General features: G+C 41.3%; 1 protein-coding gene across 2 annotated transcripts in view; it reads right to left on the bottom strand.

Annotated features, from left to right (window-relative positions):
- Positions 1-335: 335 nt before the first annotated feature.
- kirrel1b (kirre like nephrin family adhesion molecule 1b) overlaps positions 336-18538 on the bottom strand; it is a gene marked incomplete at both ends in the record, with an annotated part of 99950 nt that continues 81747 nt past the window's right edge. The window contains 6 exons of one of the 2 annotated variants that reach the window (XM_083890015.1): positions 336-989; positions 2352-2462; positions 3070-3197; positions 5568-5675; positions 7257-7473; positions 14954-15054. In XM_083890015.1, coding sequence (XP_083746141.1) covers positions 336-989; positions 2352-2462; positions 3070-3197; positions 5568-5675; positions 7257-7473; positions 14954-15054 — 1319 coding nt within the window. The remainder of the gene's footprint in view (positions 990-2351; positions 2463-3069; positions 3198-5567; positions 5676-7256; positions 7474-14953; positions 15055-18538) is intronic. The other variant, XM_083890016.1, reaches the window with a different exon arrangement.

Below are 18538 nucleotides of genomic sequence, written 5' to 3'. Positions count from 1 at the left end.
TCCTCCTCTTGATTGTGGCACGCTGTTGCTTTTTGTCCAAGCGTAAAAAAACACTGCGTGCAAACACCGCTGTGTGGTTGAAACGCCGCTCTACGCCGCGTGTTCGCTGCTACCTATTAGTGTATGCACTGTAACGCTGCCGACTGCTGTGGGTTTTATTATAATCATGATAATAATTCCATGCACTAGTTGCCGTGGACACAGAAAACAAGAAGTTTGAATGTTGAATGTGAATGTCTCAAAGTTTCTTTGTGTTGTAAGTACAGCTGAAATAATAATAATAATAATAGTAATAATAATAAAAAAAAGTGAGCAAAGTGTGTGTAAATACGTTCTCACACATGAGTCTGCATCCGCTGTGTGTGTCTTTGGGAATAGTCAGATGGTGGAGACGAGTACGAGAAGCGAGTGGAGCTTCCGTATTTCCCCAGCCCTGTTTCAGGACTCTGTTGACTCGGCCCTGGTGCTGGTCCCGGTCCCGGTCCCGGTCCCGGCCCTGGCCCGGTCCCTTGTCCTGTTGGATACATCTCATATGCTGGCCCTTCCTCTATGGGCGGAGCAAAGCCCATACGGTAGCTCGGATACTGGGAAGGGTATCCATAGTTGTCATAAGCGAGCTGGGTTGTGCTGTCCAGCAGACCGCAATCTCCTGGGTAATCGCCCGGTGACTGAAGAGGTGGATTGGGAGGTGGGAGACTGGGCGATTGCTGGCTCTGTGGCACGCGCGTGAAGGTGTTGAACTGGGCGTAAGTGGCGTGAGACATCCTGGACGGCGGCCGTGGGTCATAGCAGCCAGTCCTCGAGCCCGGCACTCCGCCCGGGGGAACCGCACCGCTGGGAACGGCTGATGGTCCGCTAGACGTCGCGCCGGTGGGTCCGCTGTTTGGGTTCGGGGAACGGAACTCTCCTTGGTAATGGATGGCACGGGACTGGGGGCGCGCCTCTTCGTGGGTGGTGGCGCGGACGTTGTAGTAGCCGTTGGTCGGATCCTGGGACGACAGAGAAGACTGTGAGATTTTGGACTCGTATGAAAGAAGCAGTAACTGGTCAAATAACGATTAGCCTATGTTGTGACGAGCTTGAGTTTACGTGAATAACATTGGTTCAATCTCTAGTGGTGCATTCACAGTGAACGTGATGTGATCGGATTATATATAACGTGAGAAAATGCAAATCTCATATTAGACACAACATTTGTGTTGTTTGTTTCACTTGCTTGAGTTTAAATGTTTAAAGTTGGGTTAAAAATAGTTTTGGGCACGTTTCCATGACGACTGACCGGAAAAAGACATACATGGCGTCATGTTTACGTGCCGCTGCACCGGAGTCCAGGCGGCGTTTACCAGTTAGCTCCGTTAGCTCCTTTAGCACCGTTGGCGAGCCTGCAGTCGAACTGGTGTGCCTCTGTTTTTAAAGTTTAGCGTTACTTTAGAGACTAATTTTAACAACCGGGAGTCACGTAAACATGACGTTGCACACGTCTCTTTCCGGTCAGTCGTCATATGCAGCGTTCAGAGCGTGAACATGAACACAAGACGTAGTGAAACCATTTGATATGACCGGGCGCAACATGACTTTCAATGTTTTAGAGATTAGGTGCATATTTTGGCTCTCATTTCGTCAAAACAACCAAAATTGAAAGAGCTTGATTAGACTCTAATGTAGGGCTGCAGTTATCGAATATTTTTGTAATCCATTATTTGACCGATTATTTTTTCGATTGACCGAGGATGCAAAACGCAAAATTATTATTATTGTTATTATTTTTTAAATCTGATTACTCGATTCATCGAGGAATAATCGGTAGAATACTCGATTACAAAAATATTCTATAGCTGCAGCCCTAGTAAGCTACATTAAATTAGCTAACATCAATGTTTACGTTAGCGTGTGGCGGAAGCGTTAGCAACTGGACGCTTTGGGCTCAGATGCTGAATCATTGAGGACGTGCTGTCCTGTGGTTCCACTGCACTTTGTTGGCTTCTTGTTTAAGTGTGAAATGGTGCCACACTTTGGACATTTTCTGCCTTTTATGGGCTGTTTCGCTCTCCCTCTCTGCCATGGCGCCAGCTGAAATCTGGATGTGCAGCGTGCGTCTGCTAAAACGCTCCGTGTGGAACAAAAAACAAATACTAGAGGCAGAGTTTTTGCCTCAAGGAATTTTTGTAATCACTCGAGTAATCGTTGCAGCCCTATTGTGATGACGTATATCTGATGTGGTTTTGGAACATGACGGGCACAGACAATGACGAAAAGCTAAATGCAAAGCTTGTACCTTTGACGTAGATATGACCACATGACCTGTGATGGTGCAGAATTATAATGATAAGCCAACCCGGGATGCGTCTCACCTTGAGCTCATACTCCTCCCGCGTGTCGCCCTCGCTCCTGACGTCCTGCTTCAGGTCCATGTCGTCTTTGAACGGCTGAGTGGAGGGAGAGAGGGAAACAGAGGGCAGAAACTAAACCATCAAACAACGGAACACACACACGGAAAAAAGAGGGAGGGTGAGAGAGGAAAGGAGGAGGGAGAGAGGGAGGGGGAGAGGAAAACAGAGTTTCAGGTTTTTCATCCTGGGAGAGGGGAAGATGAGAAACGCGTAGTCGTTGGAAAAAAGAAAGGTTTAGGGCTGAGCTTTAAAGCTGCGCCACAGGAGCGTCATCTAGCAGGTTCTCCAGGGTGGAAAGGAAAGAAACATGACGTTAAAGCGATTGCTTGTTGTGTGCGCGTGTGTGTACTCTTTGTGCTTGTTGTTATTGTCTGTCTCTTGTGTTCAAGTGCTTATATGATCAGAGTTTAATTTTAATAGTGCATGTGTGCGTTTGTGCATTGTACGACTTTGTGTTCTTCATGTTTGTCTCTTCAAGTCAAGTATATTTTTGATGTACAAGAATCTGACTTTCTTGAGTGTGTACTTATGCTCACAGTCAAGCTATGTGTGTGTGTGTGTGTGTGTTCGTCTTCCCTGCCATGTTGCCCTTTGTGTCAGTGTATCTGTACAGCGAAGACCAATGACCCATACTTCTCCTCACCATGTCCCCCGGTGACTCAGATGGGTATCTACTCACAGAGTACATGGCCTTGACCATCCGGGTTGCCGTGGAGACATTGGCCGCCTCTTCCTCCAGGCTGTGGGTCTCTTTGTTAACCGTCTCCACCTTGATATCTGGTTTACCGAGGGTGACACCGCGGCGACCTGGAACAAAAACACAACCTCCAGTTATATTCTGGGCCGACGGTATTTATCAGTCTAGTTAAAGGACTCATATCATATCCTATTTCTGCAAGTGAACCTAGTTCCCTGGTGTCCTAATGAACATGTCTGTGACATGCTTTGGTCAAAATACCTTAAGGATGAAGCACCACAGCAGTTCAATCACTCTGCCAAAACAGCCCTGTTCAGAACGCTCTGTTTTGAGTGCCTGTCTCTTTAAATATGCAAATGAGACACAGGAAAATACGTCACTGAGGCTCCGGCAGCTAACAGCAGTTAGCATTTGGAAAAGCCATCATTTGCTGGCACATTGCGGTCATATATAAAATGTAAATCCTCTGAGGCTGGAAGTTTGTGTAGAACTCTGTGCTGCACTGTGCAGCCAAGAATAGAACACTTCGCAGACTTCTGCTCTTCCGGATACTATTGCCCTCGCCTGCACTCTTGTGTTTTTTACGGACAAAGTGGCGCTCCACGAGACAACAATTCGAGGAATGTCTCATTGTGACGTAGCATCGCCTTTTTAATCTCCTGTACTTAGACTGAGGAGGACCACAAAAACATGACTGAGTCATCTTTTTTCACACATTGGGCCTCCAGAGTCCTAAATATAACTATTAAAATGATTAAAAAGTTGATTTTGCATAATACGTCTCCTTTAAAACACAAAGTAAGAACTCTTCTCCTGACCGCCTGGTCTGGGCCATGATTGGCTTTGTTGATCATATTTTCCTGCATTTAACACTTTGTTATGCTGGCAGAGAGAGAGAGAGAGAGAGAGAGAGAGAGAGAGAGAGAGAGAGAGAGAGAGAGAGAGAGAGAGAGAGAGAGAGAGAGAGAGAGAGAGAGAGAGAGAGAGGGGTCTGAGTTTAAATCTTGAGGATTAAAGTGAAAAATGCAAACACACGTCTCATCGACTTTGAATGGAGCAGCGTCGAGCGATGCCAACCCGTATTGGAGTTTTGTTGCTTTGCTTTGCTGTTCAGCTCCCAAAATGCAGCTTAAGAACCGATCAATCAAAAATCGAAATACTCTGAACACCACTGAAACAGAGCTCACGGACAAAGTAATTCTCTTCATTGCCGATGCTTTTTTTTTTTTTTACCAATCCCTGGATACGACACACTGCGTCCATGTTTAACGCACCTGTATTTTTCACTGAGCATGCACAGTCCCCTGCACATGTACATCCACTAATAACATTTAAAAAGCAATGCAATAAAAACAGACAAAAGTCCACTGTTGAAAAATGTGGTGAGTGTTAAACATTGTTAAAATATACAGGGCACTTGGTTAATTTACTGCATTTTCAGTCATTTATTCAGACATTGCTGGCCCATTTAAATAATCCACTCATACCTGCATAAACACCAGAGTCTCTGTAATATTACTAAGTCACAATGGCAGACCTATTAATGCCAAAATTGAGTGCGGGTTCTATCAACATGAAAAAGCTACAGTAGCACATTCAAACACGTTCTATGGCACTTGATGAAAAGGTTTTTTTAAGTTTCACTGCATCACAGAGAGGCCAGCGAGGCATTTCAGGTACGGCTCTGTATTAAACATGACACTGTTCTCTTTCATTCACAGAGAACAGTCAATATTTGAGTCTCTTCCACAGCCACAAACCTCAAAAGTAGAGATTTGAATCTGTAAAGCCTTGAACTGCGTCATACACTACAAAAAAAGAAAGAAGAAGAAGCCGCTTATCTGGAGCTGCAATGATGTTCGGTTGAGTTCCTATTCTTGACAATATCTTTGCCGCTCTGGTGTTATCAGCCCGGAACCAGAAAATATACTCTTATCCCTAGAAAATCCCTCTGGGGAATGTGCCAGTCACCTTCATTGTCTTTCCCCAACTCTTTATTTGCAATGGAGCGGATGAAAATGAAACAACTTGCAGACGCCACGTGTTCTGTGGTTGGACGGTTTATGGACGCGTGGTTTGCGATGATAAATACTAATTGGATCGCCGTAGGCTGTGCAGGAATAAAGTGTAGGAATTCATCATTTAAACACTATTCACCTTTAAATGCTCTTGCTTCCCGCTCTGTCATCTTCAATGTATGAGCTGCATTATAGAATTATATATTTAAAAAAAAAAAAAAAACACACAAAAAAACCGAAATTCCGTAACAGAAGAAGAACATTTAAAGGCAGTTTGACTGATATGAATATTCATTAATCTCACTGGAATAAAATGCTATACGTTTGACATATGTTCCTTTCTTTGTGGAATGGCACAATGACAGATGAAAGGGAAAAAATGACACAGTGTGTGTGTGTGTGTCAACCCCCCCCCACAAACACACACACACACACATTAAAGGAACCAATGTGTGCACTCACTGCCTTTGCGTTGGCGGTAGAAGAAGAAGGCGCCTGCCAGTAGAAACATCAGCAGCAGGATGGAGGAGCCCACGGTTCCACCAGCGATAATTCCCACTGGAACAATATCTGCAACAAACGTGAGCAGAAAAAAAGGCGGTTCAGGTTCAGGTTGAGGGACAAACTGCTGCCTCTTTCTTCTACGGGACAAACCTGCGAGAACATAAAAATCCTCTTGTCCCCTCACTTCAATATTGAATCTCTGAGGCCTGGCAGTGTTGATAAAACATGTCTGCGAGCGGGATAATGGATAAACACACTGTAATAGTACGCACGGGGACAAATCCAAGCTCTCTTTCAAAGATTTTCTGAGGCCTGAGAAATCTGACAGGAGAAATAATAATTCAGTTACGACTGACAGAGCGTGAAGGAATTATTTTCTCAGCGTGACGTGACGTAGAAAGCTCTCAGAATAAGAAGCATCCCAGTCCTGAATGGACTTACAACAGGGGCTTTTGTCAGTCCTGCACATATGTCCAATAATCTACATCAGGAGCAAACAGACAAACATGGTTCATATTTATAAACAATACTTTGACTTGATCATATTTTTTTATTCTGTATATGATTTGTTTATATTTTGGTTGAACATAAAACTTTCAGAATTCTATCAAGTTTGCCTATTCTTTTATCTAAAACTGTCTATAATACAATATTAGTAAACGTAACTTTGGGGGAACGTTCGCTAAAGGTTGTTTGAAAGTAACGTTAGGGAAACGTTCTGGGAACCGTTATAGGGAGTTTTCTAAAGGTTGTAGAAAAGTAACATTCTGGTAACCTTTAGAGAACATTCTCTAAAGGATGTATGAAGGTTGTAGAAGAGTAAAGTTCTGGTAACCTTTAGAGAGCGTTAGGGGAACCTTAAGAGAACATTCTCTGAAGGTTGTAAGGTCGTAGAAAAGTAAAGTTCTGGTAACCTTTAGAGAACGTTCTCTTAAGGTTGTAGGAAGTTTGTAGAAAAGTAACATGAGGGAAACGTTCTGGGAACCTTCATAAAATGTTCTCTAAAGGTTGTAGAAAAGTAATGTTCGGGGAACGTTGTATGATTTTGTAGAAAAGTAGCTCTCTGTGAATCTTTAGAGAATGTTCTCTAAAGGTTGTAGAAAAGTGATGTCAGGGAAACGTTCTGGGAACATGTATAGAACATTCTCTCAAGGTTGTATGAAGTTTGTAGAAAGGTTAAGTCAGGGGAACATTCTGGGAACCTTTAGAGAACACTCTCTTAGAGAACACTCTCTCAAGGTTTTATGAAGGTTGTAGAAAATTTAGAACCTTTAGAGAAAGTTCTCTAAAGGTTCCCAGAACGTTACTTTTCTACAACCTTCATACAACCCTTTAGAGTTCTGGGAACTAAATGTGCAACCAAAAACTAACGTTTGTTAGTCCTAAATCCTGAATCCATGTCCACTTCACCATCAAAATCATATCTTTTCGTCCTTGGGCCATAATCTAAATCTGCTGCTCACAAACAGACAAACAACAACAAAAAACCAACAACATTCGGGTGCAGAGGCCGACCAAAGGCACGTCTGGGAACTTCCTTGTGCAGAACCTACACAACGCCAATCTCAAAGCTTTAAATTCGGAGATTTGTTTTAGTAAAGAATGACAAACACTGAGCCAACACGTTCTCCTTTATTTGCTCCTCACCTTTCTCCTCCAGCGTGATGATCATGGTTCCGGGTCCAAAGGAGTTCCAGGCGGTGCAGTTGTACGGTGAGTGGAAGTCCGACTCCATGACGTTGTTGATTGTGAGCGTGGAGAGAACAGCGCCACCCTGTGACTGAGGTTTACTCTGCTCCACGGTGTACCTCTCCAGGAGGGTGCCCTTCTCCTTCTCCCACACGTTCTCCTTCCAGGCCCAGACCTGAAGCACACAGACGGATGATCCCATCAACACACTTGATTCACTGCATCTTCTACCTCTAATTACATGTTTTTTTTTACGGCGCCAGGATAAAAACAAAAGCAGGTATACTTCACTTTGCATAGGTGTGGTGGTCCATATGTGAGACAAGAACATTTGTAAACCAGGTCCTGATAAAGACGGCAGGGAACGTGGATTAATGTGGCGACGACGCAATCTCCAATATGTTTAATTTGTTTGATGTTTATCTGAAGTCAAGCTCTTTACCACTGTAAAGCAGCCAGTTTTCCTCCTCAGGGATCAATAATGCTAATCACCCTTTATCTTATCTTAAAGAGTATTAACCACACACACACACAGTTTCCACGACTTCAGAGGACATTGAATTGACTTACATTCATTTCCTGGAGACTTACCCTAAACTAAACTATAATTAGTACTGGCCTAATCCTAACCCTGACCCTCAACCTAACCTTAAAACATGTATTTACCTTAAAATAATGATAATTTACATTATGGGGACTTGATTTCTGTCCCCATAAGCAAGACAAGTCCCCATAATGTGACTGTGTAAACACATTTAGGTTCAAACACACACACACAATAATCCTGTCAAACAGAAATATGAACCAGATATTTGGTTAGCCCTTAGTGCACCCATGGCAATTTGCCGTGGGAATAATACACAACTCCTTATATGGACATCCTGGGGTGTGTAGGGAGTTTATAGGTCACATATTCAGGCTTTTGACTGAAAGTCATGATTCATTTTATATTGCATTTCTCGTCGTGATATAAAGAAGCAATAACTGCACAGAAGTCACAAAAAGGACCAAGTGAACTTTAAAACTTGTACGCATTTCCAAATTTCACAAATTCAATCCGATTTTAAACATTATGAGTACTTTGTGCTGGAAAAAAAAAAGGATACAAGACGCTCTTTGTTGCACATTCTTATAGCCTCTGTATAAACTGTACGTTTTAACATAGTAATGGAAAAAAGCTGCCGAAATGCTCTGTGTTCCAAGGCTTAAATATCTTGGACATGGATGATAACATTAGAAAAGGCAGTTGTTAGAATATCAGGGTCGAACAAAGAATTCACGTTCTGTCCTTGATTGCTGCAGCCTATTGGACGATGCCATTTGTGAGTGTACGGTTGTTGCCAAAAACAGATATTATATAAATATATGACTTGGTGTCGTCAGCACGGGCACGATGTGAAACGTCATAAAAGGTGAAAGACGAGCCCGAGTGGGAGAATAAACAAATTACACAGCAGCTGAAAAGCAAGGGATAAGAATCCTCAGGTAAATCAGGGAGAAAGTGACGTAAGGACCGAGTCTTGGAGGCACCCGAGAAACACAACATTTAAGTTTTCTGAGTTTGTTTATTAAATTATTCACAACTCTGCCCAGGGTGGGATCTGTTCCTATCGTTGTCTTTACAGCCCAGTATATCAGACCACGTATTATACGCCATAATATTATGTTATAGGAATAAAAATGTTTTCCTAGGAATGGAAGGTTTTAGATTGCCCTTTAATCCTCCAGCACAAGCTAATCTAAATAATAGCATTAATAACAAGGGGTACAAATCAAAAACAGTTGAAAAACATCACTTATGCTGTATTTCTTATAGTTCATTACGCTGAAATATAACTAGCGCTGGGCGTTAGGTTAACGCACGTTAACGCATGACGCGTTACCATGACGTCTGGGACATGTTTACGTGCCAGGACACCGGAGTCCAGGCACCGCTTACCAGTTAGCTCTGTTAGCAGCATTAGCTCGTTTAGCGTCGTTAGCGCACCTACAGTCGAACTGGAGCGATCTGTTTATTAAACGAAAGGAGCAGCGCTACAAATAACCAGCGAACCTGTGTACTGCGTATGTGTGCGTCTGTTTTTAAAGTTAAGCGTTAATTTAGAGACTCATTTTAACAATCGGGAGTCACGTAAACATGACGTCACGCGCGTCTTTTTCCCATCATGGAAGCGCGTCATGTGCTAACGTTGATGCCGTAAAGCGTCGTTATCGCGTTAATGCGGCCAGTACTAAATATAACATGGAGTTTCAGTGATTAGCTCAGTTTATCTGTTCGTTTGCGTGCAGCATAAAAGTAAAGGACGGATTACGATCAGATGTAAATTATGGCTTATTTAGGAAATTATGGGATTACGGATTCAGTATTTTTGTTGAAACAGGAGTTGAAACTGAGAGTAAATCAGCATCCATGGCAGAGGTTTGCGCTCTCCGAGTGCTTTCTCTAGTGCAATTAAAAAACAGCATCGTCTACATGAGATTAATTGATTTTAATAAACAGATCTTAAATATTCTAATCAGTGTGGTCTTCTGCCACTTGTGCTCGGATTTACAAGCGCGCTCAGTTTTAATGCGCTCACCTTTTCAATTCATTCCTTGAGGGTGCTTTTTTTGTTTTTATAGGTACGACGTCATCCATAATTTCTGTCACTGAAAGGTTAAAATTATTAACAACGGAGGATATTAAATATGGAGCAGGGGTTGTATTAAATATGTATGGAGCCATATGTTGGCCTGATGTACCTTTTAACCTGGTTTCTTTCAAAAATGAACAAAGAAACACGCCTGACAAACTTCCTTTATGACCACATCTTCAGTCCCACTCATTATTTCTTCATCACTCTTCCTCACAATAACAACATTACTCCACGACTGTTTGGCTTTTGCTTTCTTCTCTCTCTCTCTCTCACACACACACACACATACACAGAGAATTACACTCTATATTTTATGAGTCCTTGTGTCTCTGCATTAAGCTGCGACTATAACGTCGTATCACATTATGCGCTCTGAGCTCTGCCTGTGCGGGAGGAGGCGAAAGCGTTCCTAAAGCCGAGATTTCTGTCATGTCGGCGCTGCAAGAAAAATGGGATAATTGATGCTGAAAGGTACAGATTTTGACACTCTCACGCTCTCTCTATTTTTCTGCCTCTCTCATCTTTGTCTACTTCAGCCCCACACTTTCACTCACTCATCCCAGCCTTCAAACTCAAATGTCATTACTGGATTTATTTCCATTTTTTTTTTTTTGTGATTCACGTGCGTTCAAAGGTTTATATCGCACGCGCACGATATTGGTTATTTTGTAGCTTACAGTGCACTGGCTCTTTACATTAAACTGCAGTTTTATCAAGTCTTGCACTCAGCGACTTCAGCAGAAGGCGAGGATGAAGAAACAGCAGTTCTGCAGTTATGGCACGTTCGCGAGAGATATTCCATTACGCTTTGCTGCGAGGACAATCCGTGTGAAAGCTTTCTTTTAAAGAGAAAATGGGTCCTGCTCTGAAAGAGATCACTGAATTGGAAATATTTTTTTTTTTTTAGCTGTTGCTCTAATTCCAACTAAAATGGAGGGTTTGGAGTCGGTGACTCCTTCACGATGGCCGTAAATCACTAATGATTAATATCAGTGTGTTAAAGCCGCACGTGTGGAGTTTTACAAGATTATACCGCCTTTTTACGTTGGCATATTTCAAATTTTCTGTTTAAAAAAGTGTTTGTTTTTAGCAGGATCACATGTATGCACAAAGTCACACTTGAGTTTTGTTAAAGGTGCCATATGTAAGAATGTGGCCAAAAATGGTTACTACATTCAAATTCAAAATACCGAGGTCTTTTAGGTTTCGTTTTCTGACGTAACTGGCAACCCGTGGTTGCTCTGCAGCTGAGACTCTACTGACTGCAATGATTGGTAGATGGCGGTAGGTGGCGCCACATGCCAAAACATGATCTGCAGTCTGCAAAATATTTTAGCTTTACTGTTGTTGGAGAGTTCAGTTTGTTATATGAACATTATTCCTGAGTCTCTGTGACATATTAGGAGGATTTTATGGCCAGTTGCTTTAGATTTATTACATAATGCACCTTTAAGAGGAGCGACTTTAATGAACAGTGGGTCAAATGTCCCTTAGTGCTCACACGGCACGGATCTGTGCCGCAGGTGCACCCATGGTACATTGCTGTGGGAATAATACACAACTCCTTATATGGACATCCTGGGGTGTGTATGTGTTTATCAGTCACATATTCAGGCTTTACAAAATGTGTCGTTGAGCCAAAGTTATGAAACCATATATGTACGAGACGGTTGGTTTTATCTTTTTTTTTTTAAATAGTTTTATTTTATGACTTGTTTATTTGTGTTGTTTTCATACTTTCTACAGTATTTTATTGTTTGTTCTTAGGTTTATTAGGGCTCATATTTTTTATATTTACCTCTGATGTAACGGCAATTTGTTTGAGCTGTTGTTTTTAAAGTGCATTATAAATAAAGTTGGATCGGATTGAATCATTTTATATTTTATAGCGCATTTTTAGTAGTCATATAAAGTAGCAATAATTTTGCAGAAGTCAAAAAATAGACCGTTTTTTTCCCCCCACTTTATGTTCATAAAAACGAGCCAAGTGAACATTGAACTGTGACGTATTTACAAAATTCACAAAAAATGATATATATATATGTTTTTTTCATCAGATTGACACTATATTGCACATTCTCTGTATGCCTCTGTATATACTGTACATTTTAATAGGGAAAAGAAGCCGATATGCTGTTTTATAAGGATTAATAGAGGGAAAATATTACCCACTGATCATTCACAAACTAATCCATGTCTCCAAGGTACAGATGGCAGGCTTTTTTTTTGGGTCATCAATACTTCCATCATTTTCATAACTTTCAGCTTTATTTAAATCAAGTGAGCGATCTGATCTACAATTCTGCATCTACTCTAGGTTCCGTTTACAGCTCGACAACTGAAGCTGTGGCGTCACGGAAAGGCTTTGACCAATCACGGGGCAGTTCAATCAAAGTTCAGACAGCGGTCGATCCTATTGGCTGTTCCACTCCATTATCTCTACTCCTGTACCGGCAAAAAAGATGCCTATGCTGCAAAGAAACTTTAAAATACATAAAAGTCTTGAATATCTTCTTGAGAGTTGAAGAATAAATGCAATTGGAGACATTTAGTATTGTAGAAAGCTTCTGAAAATTGGACTCACGCTGGCGTGGGCACTCTGTGCGAGTGCCGCCGTTTCCGATTCATTCAGTGATGTCGATTCCGTGCTAATGCTTGTGTGCCGGGGACAAATGAATGGCTACAAACACACAGTAGGTAGACTTCACTAGTGTGCGTGGAAGCATGCCGAGCGGGAATATGTGCAATTTAATAACAGTCAGAGACAAAAATCGGGCCCAGAACACTCAAGAACCATGTTGAACTGAGGTCTGACAAAGAAAAGGAAGACCATCAAAAGGTCTTTAATCGTGATGCGTTTGCCATAGTGACAGCAAGTCCATGAAAAGTTATATACAGTGTTGCTTTACGGTCTTTTATAAGAAGAATAAAACAATATGAAGAGGGTGAAATCATCCTCGCTCGAGCTGATAGACATTACTTTGTTGTACTGTAAGTGGCTGTAAGTCTGAAAAGGCTTTGATGCACTGCTCTACATTATCTTTGAAGTGCGGCAAAATTATTGTCCCTATAGGGCAGAGCAATTAATGTCAATGGGCGATATCTTTCAAAAGTGATTTCCAACCAGGAGTACCAGCACGAACAAAGAAACATAGATCACTTAAGTAAGAGAATCAACAACATACTGTATATCCATGTGTCTGTGCTAAATCATCCAATCCAATGATAACATTAAACCGTGGGAAGGGATCTAAAGGGGGTTTACTGCAGAGGGTAAGCCTCCGAGTCAGGATCTCCATCAAGACTGAACATATAACCTCTTTTTATTCCCCTTTGTATGTGTGTTTTCAGGTGTAGTCATAGGTTCAGAACAGCCGGTGTGTTTTCTTTCTCAGTGAAATACCGCAGAGCAATAAGATCACATACAGTCATCGTTTCTATCACAGGGACAAGAATAGAGGAAAAACATCAGAGAGTGCAAACCTCCGCCAAGACCATTCAGGTTCTCACAGTGTCATTATACTGTAGCTCAAGACCTGGATTCTGAACACACTGCTGTACACAGAGACAGTTCTATACAGTTATACTCAAGGTTCATATATCTCTTACAAGGCACCTTCAACGCACCCGTCTTTCTACGTTTGCCAGCAGCTGTGGTAAATTACAGGTTTATAGAAATACTCACACACAATCAAAATCATCGTTTCACTTTTCTTACCACGTTAAAACCAAAACAGTGTTTTGTAGTGGCATAAATGAATCAATAAATAAAGGGAAACCCACGTTTTAAAAAGATTTTGTCTTATAATCTAACCTGACTGAGGAAACATAGAACAATGAAACGCATGCTCTTTCAATTGATTCATTCTAAAAATGTAAATGAAAGTTTACGACTTTATTTTCGAAAGATTACGACTTTATTATAATATTACGAGTTTATACTCGTAAGGTTACAACTTTTTTCTTGAAAGATTAAGACTTTATTATCATAATATTCTGACTTTATTCTCGAAAGATTACAACTTTATTCTTATAATATTACGACTTTGTTCTTGAAAGATATCAACTTAATTCTCATGATTTTATGACTTTATTCTCGAAAGATTCCAAATTAATTCTCGAAAGATTACGGCTTTATTCTCATAATATTAAAAAAATTTTCTCAAAAGATTAAGACTTTATTCTTGAAAGATTACGACTTGATTCTCGAAAGATTACGGCTTTATTCTCATAATATTATGACTTTATTCCCATAATATTACTACTTTATTCTCAAAAGATTACAAATTAATACTCATGATATTACCACTTTATTCTCATAATATTACGACTAGAAAATTCTTCACTTTGGCCCTAATACTCCGGTGTACAAACAAGCTTTTTTGATGCATGATTTTTATTAAAACTTGCTTTTGTGCCTGAATAAAACTTTCCAAACACAAAACCATTAGAAAAAGATTGGCTGTTTCTTTGCGTCGTATCTACTTCACACCATGTTCCCTGGTTTGTCTTTCAGTTCAACAGCAGCTGTTTTCCGATGAGTCGCACTCACTCGCTGCTGCCGCGCAATGGAACACATCGTTCTCACGTAGTCGCGGCGCAGTTACAGAACAATGCCACTTGTGTTTGGCACATGTAAGAACCTCTGTTAAACAGTCATGTTGCAGGAAACAAGGTTCAAAATCCTCACCTTCTGTTCCTGAGTTATGGCAGTTAGTGGGTAACGGGCAGATAAATGACTGTTGTGGGACATTATAAATCTGACCTGTGACTGTTTTGACATTTAATGTGTCATTCAAATGACATATTTGTTGTAAAAGTGCATCATAATTAGCACAATATTTCAAATTGAACTGATTCTCAAATTGGTTCATCCAATTCAGAAATTCACACAAATGGGACATACTTGACGTCAAAAATCTAAATCTGTTAATTCAGTAGAATTCTGTTTGAGACAAATACTGTTTATATCTGTAAAGCACCTCTGCAGCAAATTACAACGTCAAAGAATGGACTTACGATCTTATCCGGTGGGGGGGTGCTGGCGATGTAACACTTGATCTCCCCTCTCTCGCCTCTGACAGCGTACTGGACCGAATCACTGGAGATGATGGGGGGACCTGAGAGGACGAGACAAAAGAAAGAAGGGACGGAGAGACTTTGAGAACAAAAAAAGAAAACAAAACAGCACCGCAGCGGTTTCACATGTGTACTACATAACGTGGACCACTTGGGGGAGACATTGGCAGAAATGGCTGAGCCCATTGCGGTGGAAACAGAAGTTGCCCTGCGAGTTTTCTTGTACATTGTTTGTCTCGTGGCCCTGCGATGGACTGGCGAAACTGTCCCCCTCCAATCGCCCTATGTCAGCCGAGACAGGCACAGCACCCCCCGTGAGGATAAAGCGGTAGATAATGGATGGCTGGATGGATGTTTGTCTCATCTTCTCCTTCATTAATTATTGAGGAGCGGAATATGTTATTCAAAAGTGTGAAAACTGTGAAAGCAAACTCGGAGCAAAGCAAACTGATTGTCGCAACCCCCAATTGAACCCCAATCGCACCAAGTCTAGTGGAATATTAGGTGTGAAAACATTGTTTAAAACATTTCTTGGTCCTCATGTCTGCTTTATAGATGACCGTGTCTGGTTCAAATGGGGGTCGGATGAAGGGAGCTTCAAATTTTGCAGTAAATTGGACATGTATGTGTGATGGAGTGTTAGTTAACTGGCTGTGGGGGACATGAGGCGTCCACTGGGTCCACAAGATGATAATTCACAGCAACAATTTTGTGAAGATGTCTTTCATTTCAGAGATTGGCCATTTATGTTCAGGAGACTGCAATGTCATCTTGGTTGGAAAACTCCCCTAATGAGACCTCATGCTATGAATTAGTCTCTTTCAAAAAGACTCATAATAACCAGTGTGTCACTGTACGGATACCTCGAAAAAACTTCAGGTCTTCAGGGGCTTAAAAAATAAAGCAAAGGCACAAACCAATGACAGAGAGAATAAGTTGAGATTCTGTTGCAATGGATACAATAATTCTGTTAAGGGTTTGATTTACAGCAGCAGAAAAAAAATGGATTGGTTTTCAATCCAGGGGAAACAACAGTAAACTAGTCTCAGTCAAAACAAAGGTTTGTGGTTTAGTGTCATGTGTTTCTTGGGGGACTGGGGTTGATGGGGGTGGTTCTGTTTCCGGCACTGTGTCCCCACCCCAAAGGTCACGTTTACCTTAGGTCCTCAAAGTCCTTTGAAACACCCCTGGACTCTACTGTACGTACAGCACATCCAGTCTTTACACATCGACTGCAATGTAAATAAATGACACTTAATTGCAGGTAATTCAGAGCTTTACCACTTTAGTGCTTTAGGGCAGATTTAAGGATGATCTGTCAGGCAATTTTAAGATTTGAGCAAGGTCCCAGTCCCAAAGTCAGATCATCAACAACACAGAGACTGTTTGGCTAGAAGTATATATACTAGTTTTGAGTGTGGAATCAACTGTAGACTTGTAAACCAATGCAGTTGTTGCTGCTCTTTATACACTATCACCTAACTTCCTCCTTTGCTCCATCATAATTACTTTGGCTGCAAACGATAAAACATAACAAGCTGCTCGCAGAGACGACCTATGGGCTCCATTTTTAGAGGAGGGAAATCATTAATATTTCCACTTTTTACTGTTGGTGCTCATTGTGTTGTGGCGAGGTTATCAGGGATCTGATGGTGAACTGCAAATCAACTCTACGACAGGATTACAGTTAACCCATTCAGTGAAGCAGAGTATACAGTACAAACCTATTCAATGTCCACAAAGGTTGAAAATCTACTATATTTCTTGCATCAGTAGTTTCACAACTCCCCCAAAGCGCTAATAATGTGTTTTTTTATCTTGTTGGTTTTTTCATTCAAAAGATGCTTCAGACACAAAGATCTGCATCTTTTGCTCGGTTTCCATGTCCATGATAACACATTTAAAAATCTATATCATGTCTATATCATTCAGATTGAACACTGTTCATGCACCGGACGTAGATTCTCTCCTCTGAAGTTGTTTTCTTGGTTTCAGAGAGTGTTAGTAATGAGAAAAATTATTTATTTAATTAGACCAATAATGAGGTGAAACTGAAAGTCTTCAGGCGTCGATTGAGTTCAGTTGAAGACGTTTCACGTCTCATCCAAGAGGCTTCCTCAGATATGACTCAGCTGGTGGGGGGAGCTTATACTACTGTAGAAGACTATACACTCTTAGAAATAAGGGTTCCAAAAGGGTCCTTCTACAAGGGCTGAGGTTCTACCTGGAACCATTTGCTTCTGAAAAACCCTTTTCCCGAAGAAAGGGTTTTTCAAGGGTTCTTGGTAACACTAATGGTTCCAGTAAGAACCATTTTAAAACTCCTTTACTGAATAAAGGGTTTTAAAAGGGTTCTTGGTGGAATCCTCCAAAATGTATAAAAAGGTTCTACCTGGAGCCAAAAAGGGTTCTCCTATGAGGACAAGACGAAGAACCTTATATGATTTTTGTTCAGGGCTGATAAGAACAACTCAGGAAGTGAATGTGAGTAATGCAACTTTACTTTTTGCCCATCCAGACTAAAATGTAGCCCCGAAGTTTTCAAGCTAAAACAGAGTCAACAGCATTTTAAAACTTGTCTATTTCTGCATCTCTAAAACACCGGGGGATAGTGTGGACTGTCTCAACTTCTTAGACAGTAAGGGAAGCTCTCTAAAATGTCACATGAGACAGCACAGTATAGCTTGTCTTCACTGTGGTGAGCTAGACAGAGATTGGACAAACGCCGCACAATCTTCACTTCCGGGGAAGCTCAGCTTCTCAAGAGTGGAGGGAAAAATAACTGGTCCTGAAATAACGTTCCTCTGTTTCAAAGACCAGAAACCACCTCTGTTGTACCTTATTATATCTTGTTAGAGAGCCAATAAAATCAGTATGAGAAGGTTTAATCCCATTAACATGGGAGAAAGGTGAAGTGTGTTAACATTTTGTCTGGTTAGTGAACGAGCATCAGTCATTACGAAGCCTCCAAGCTTCTTTTTTTTTTTTGCACTTCTCACTTTACCAAGGACGTGCCAATGAATGTCACCGTCCTCTCTGTTTCTGTCGGGCGTGTTGTCAGCTGGAGCAGATTTAGAGAGCGTTTGAACTTTTCATCATTGTGTTCTTTGGGTGAATCAGTTTTGATTTATGAAGCCATTGCCGGTCTCTCCGGGAGAGAGTTTTGCCATTGAAATATTGGCTTTGAGCCTGTTTCAAATTAGCTGCTGGGGTGTCGGGGGCTGGGCTTGGGCTGGAATCAATCAGGCCCGGGTCAACAAAAGCCTGGTGCTATTATTAGTGAAATTCAGTGGCTTCGGTTGTCAGAAAGACACAGATACATGCATATATGCACGGTTTCTTGTGGATTAATATTGCCCTTTCATGTCTGGCACACCAACTGGCAAATGGACTGCACTTTTCTGACATTCACCTATTCACACAGACATTCCACCGGCACTTTCACTGCTCAGAAAACCTCTCGCTGACTCTACTATTTCAAAAACCGCCCTCACAACTGACCCTTTTAAATGTGCTTTTAATTTA

This window comes from Microchirus variegatus (genome assembly GCF_963457635.1).
Source record: "Microchirus variegatus genome assembly, chromosome: 5".
NCBI lineage: Eukaryota > Metazoa > Chordata > Actinopteri > Pleuronectiformes > Soleidae > Microchirus > Microchirus variegatus.
Note: the sequence above shows the minus strand (reverse complement) of the source record. Positions and strands in the feature narration are given on the sequence as shown.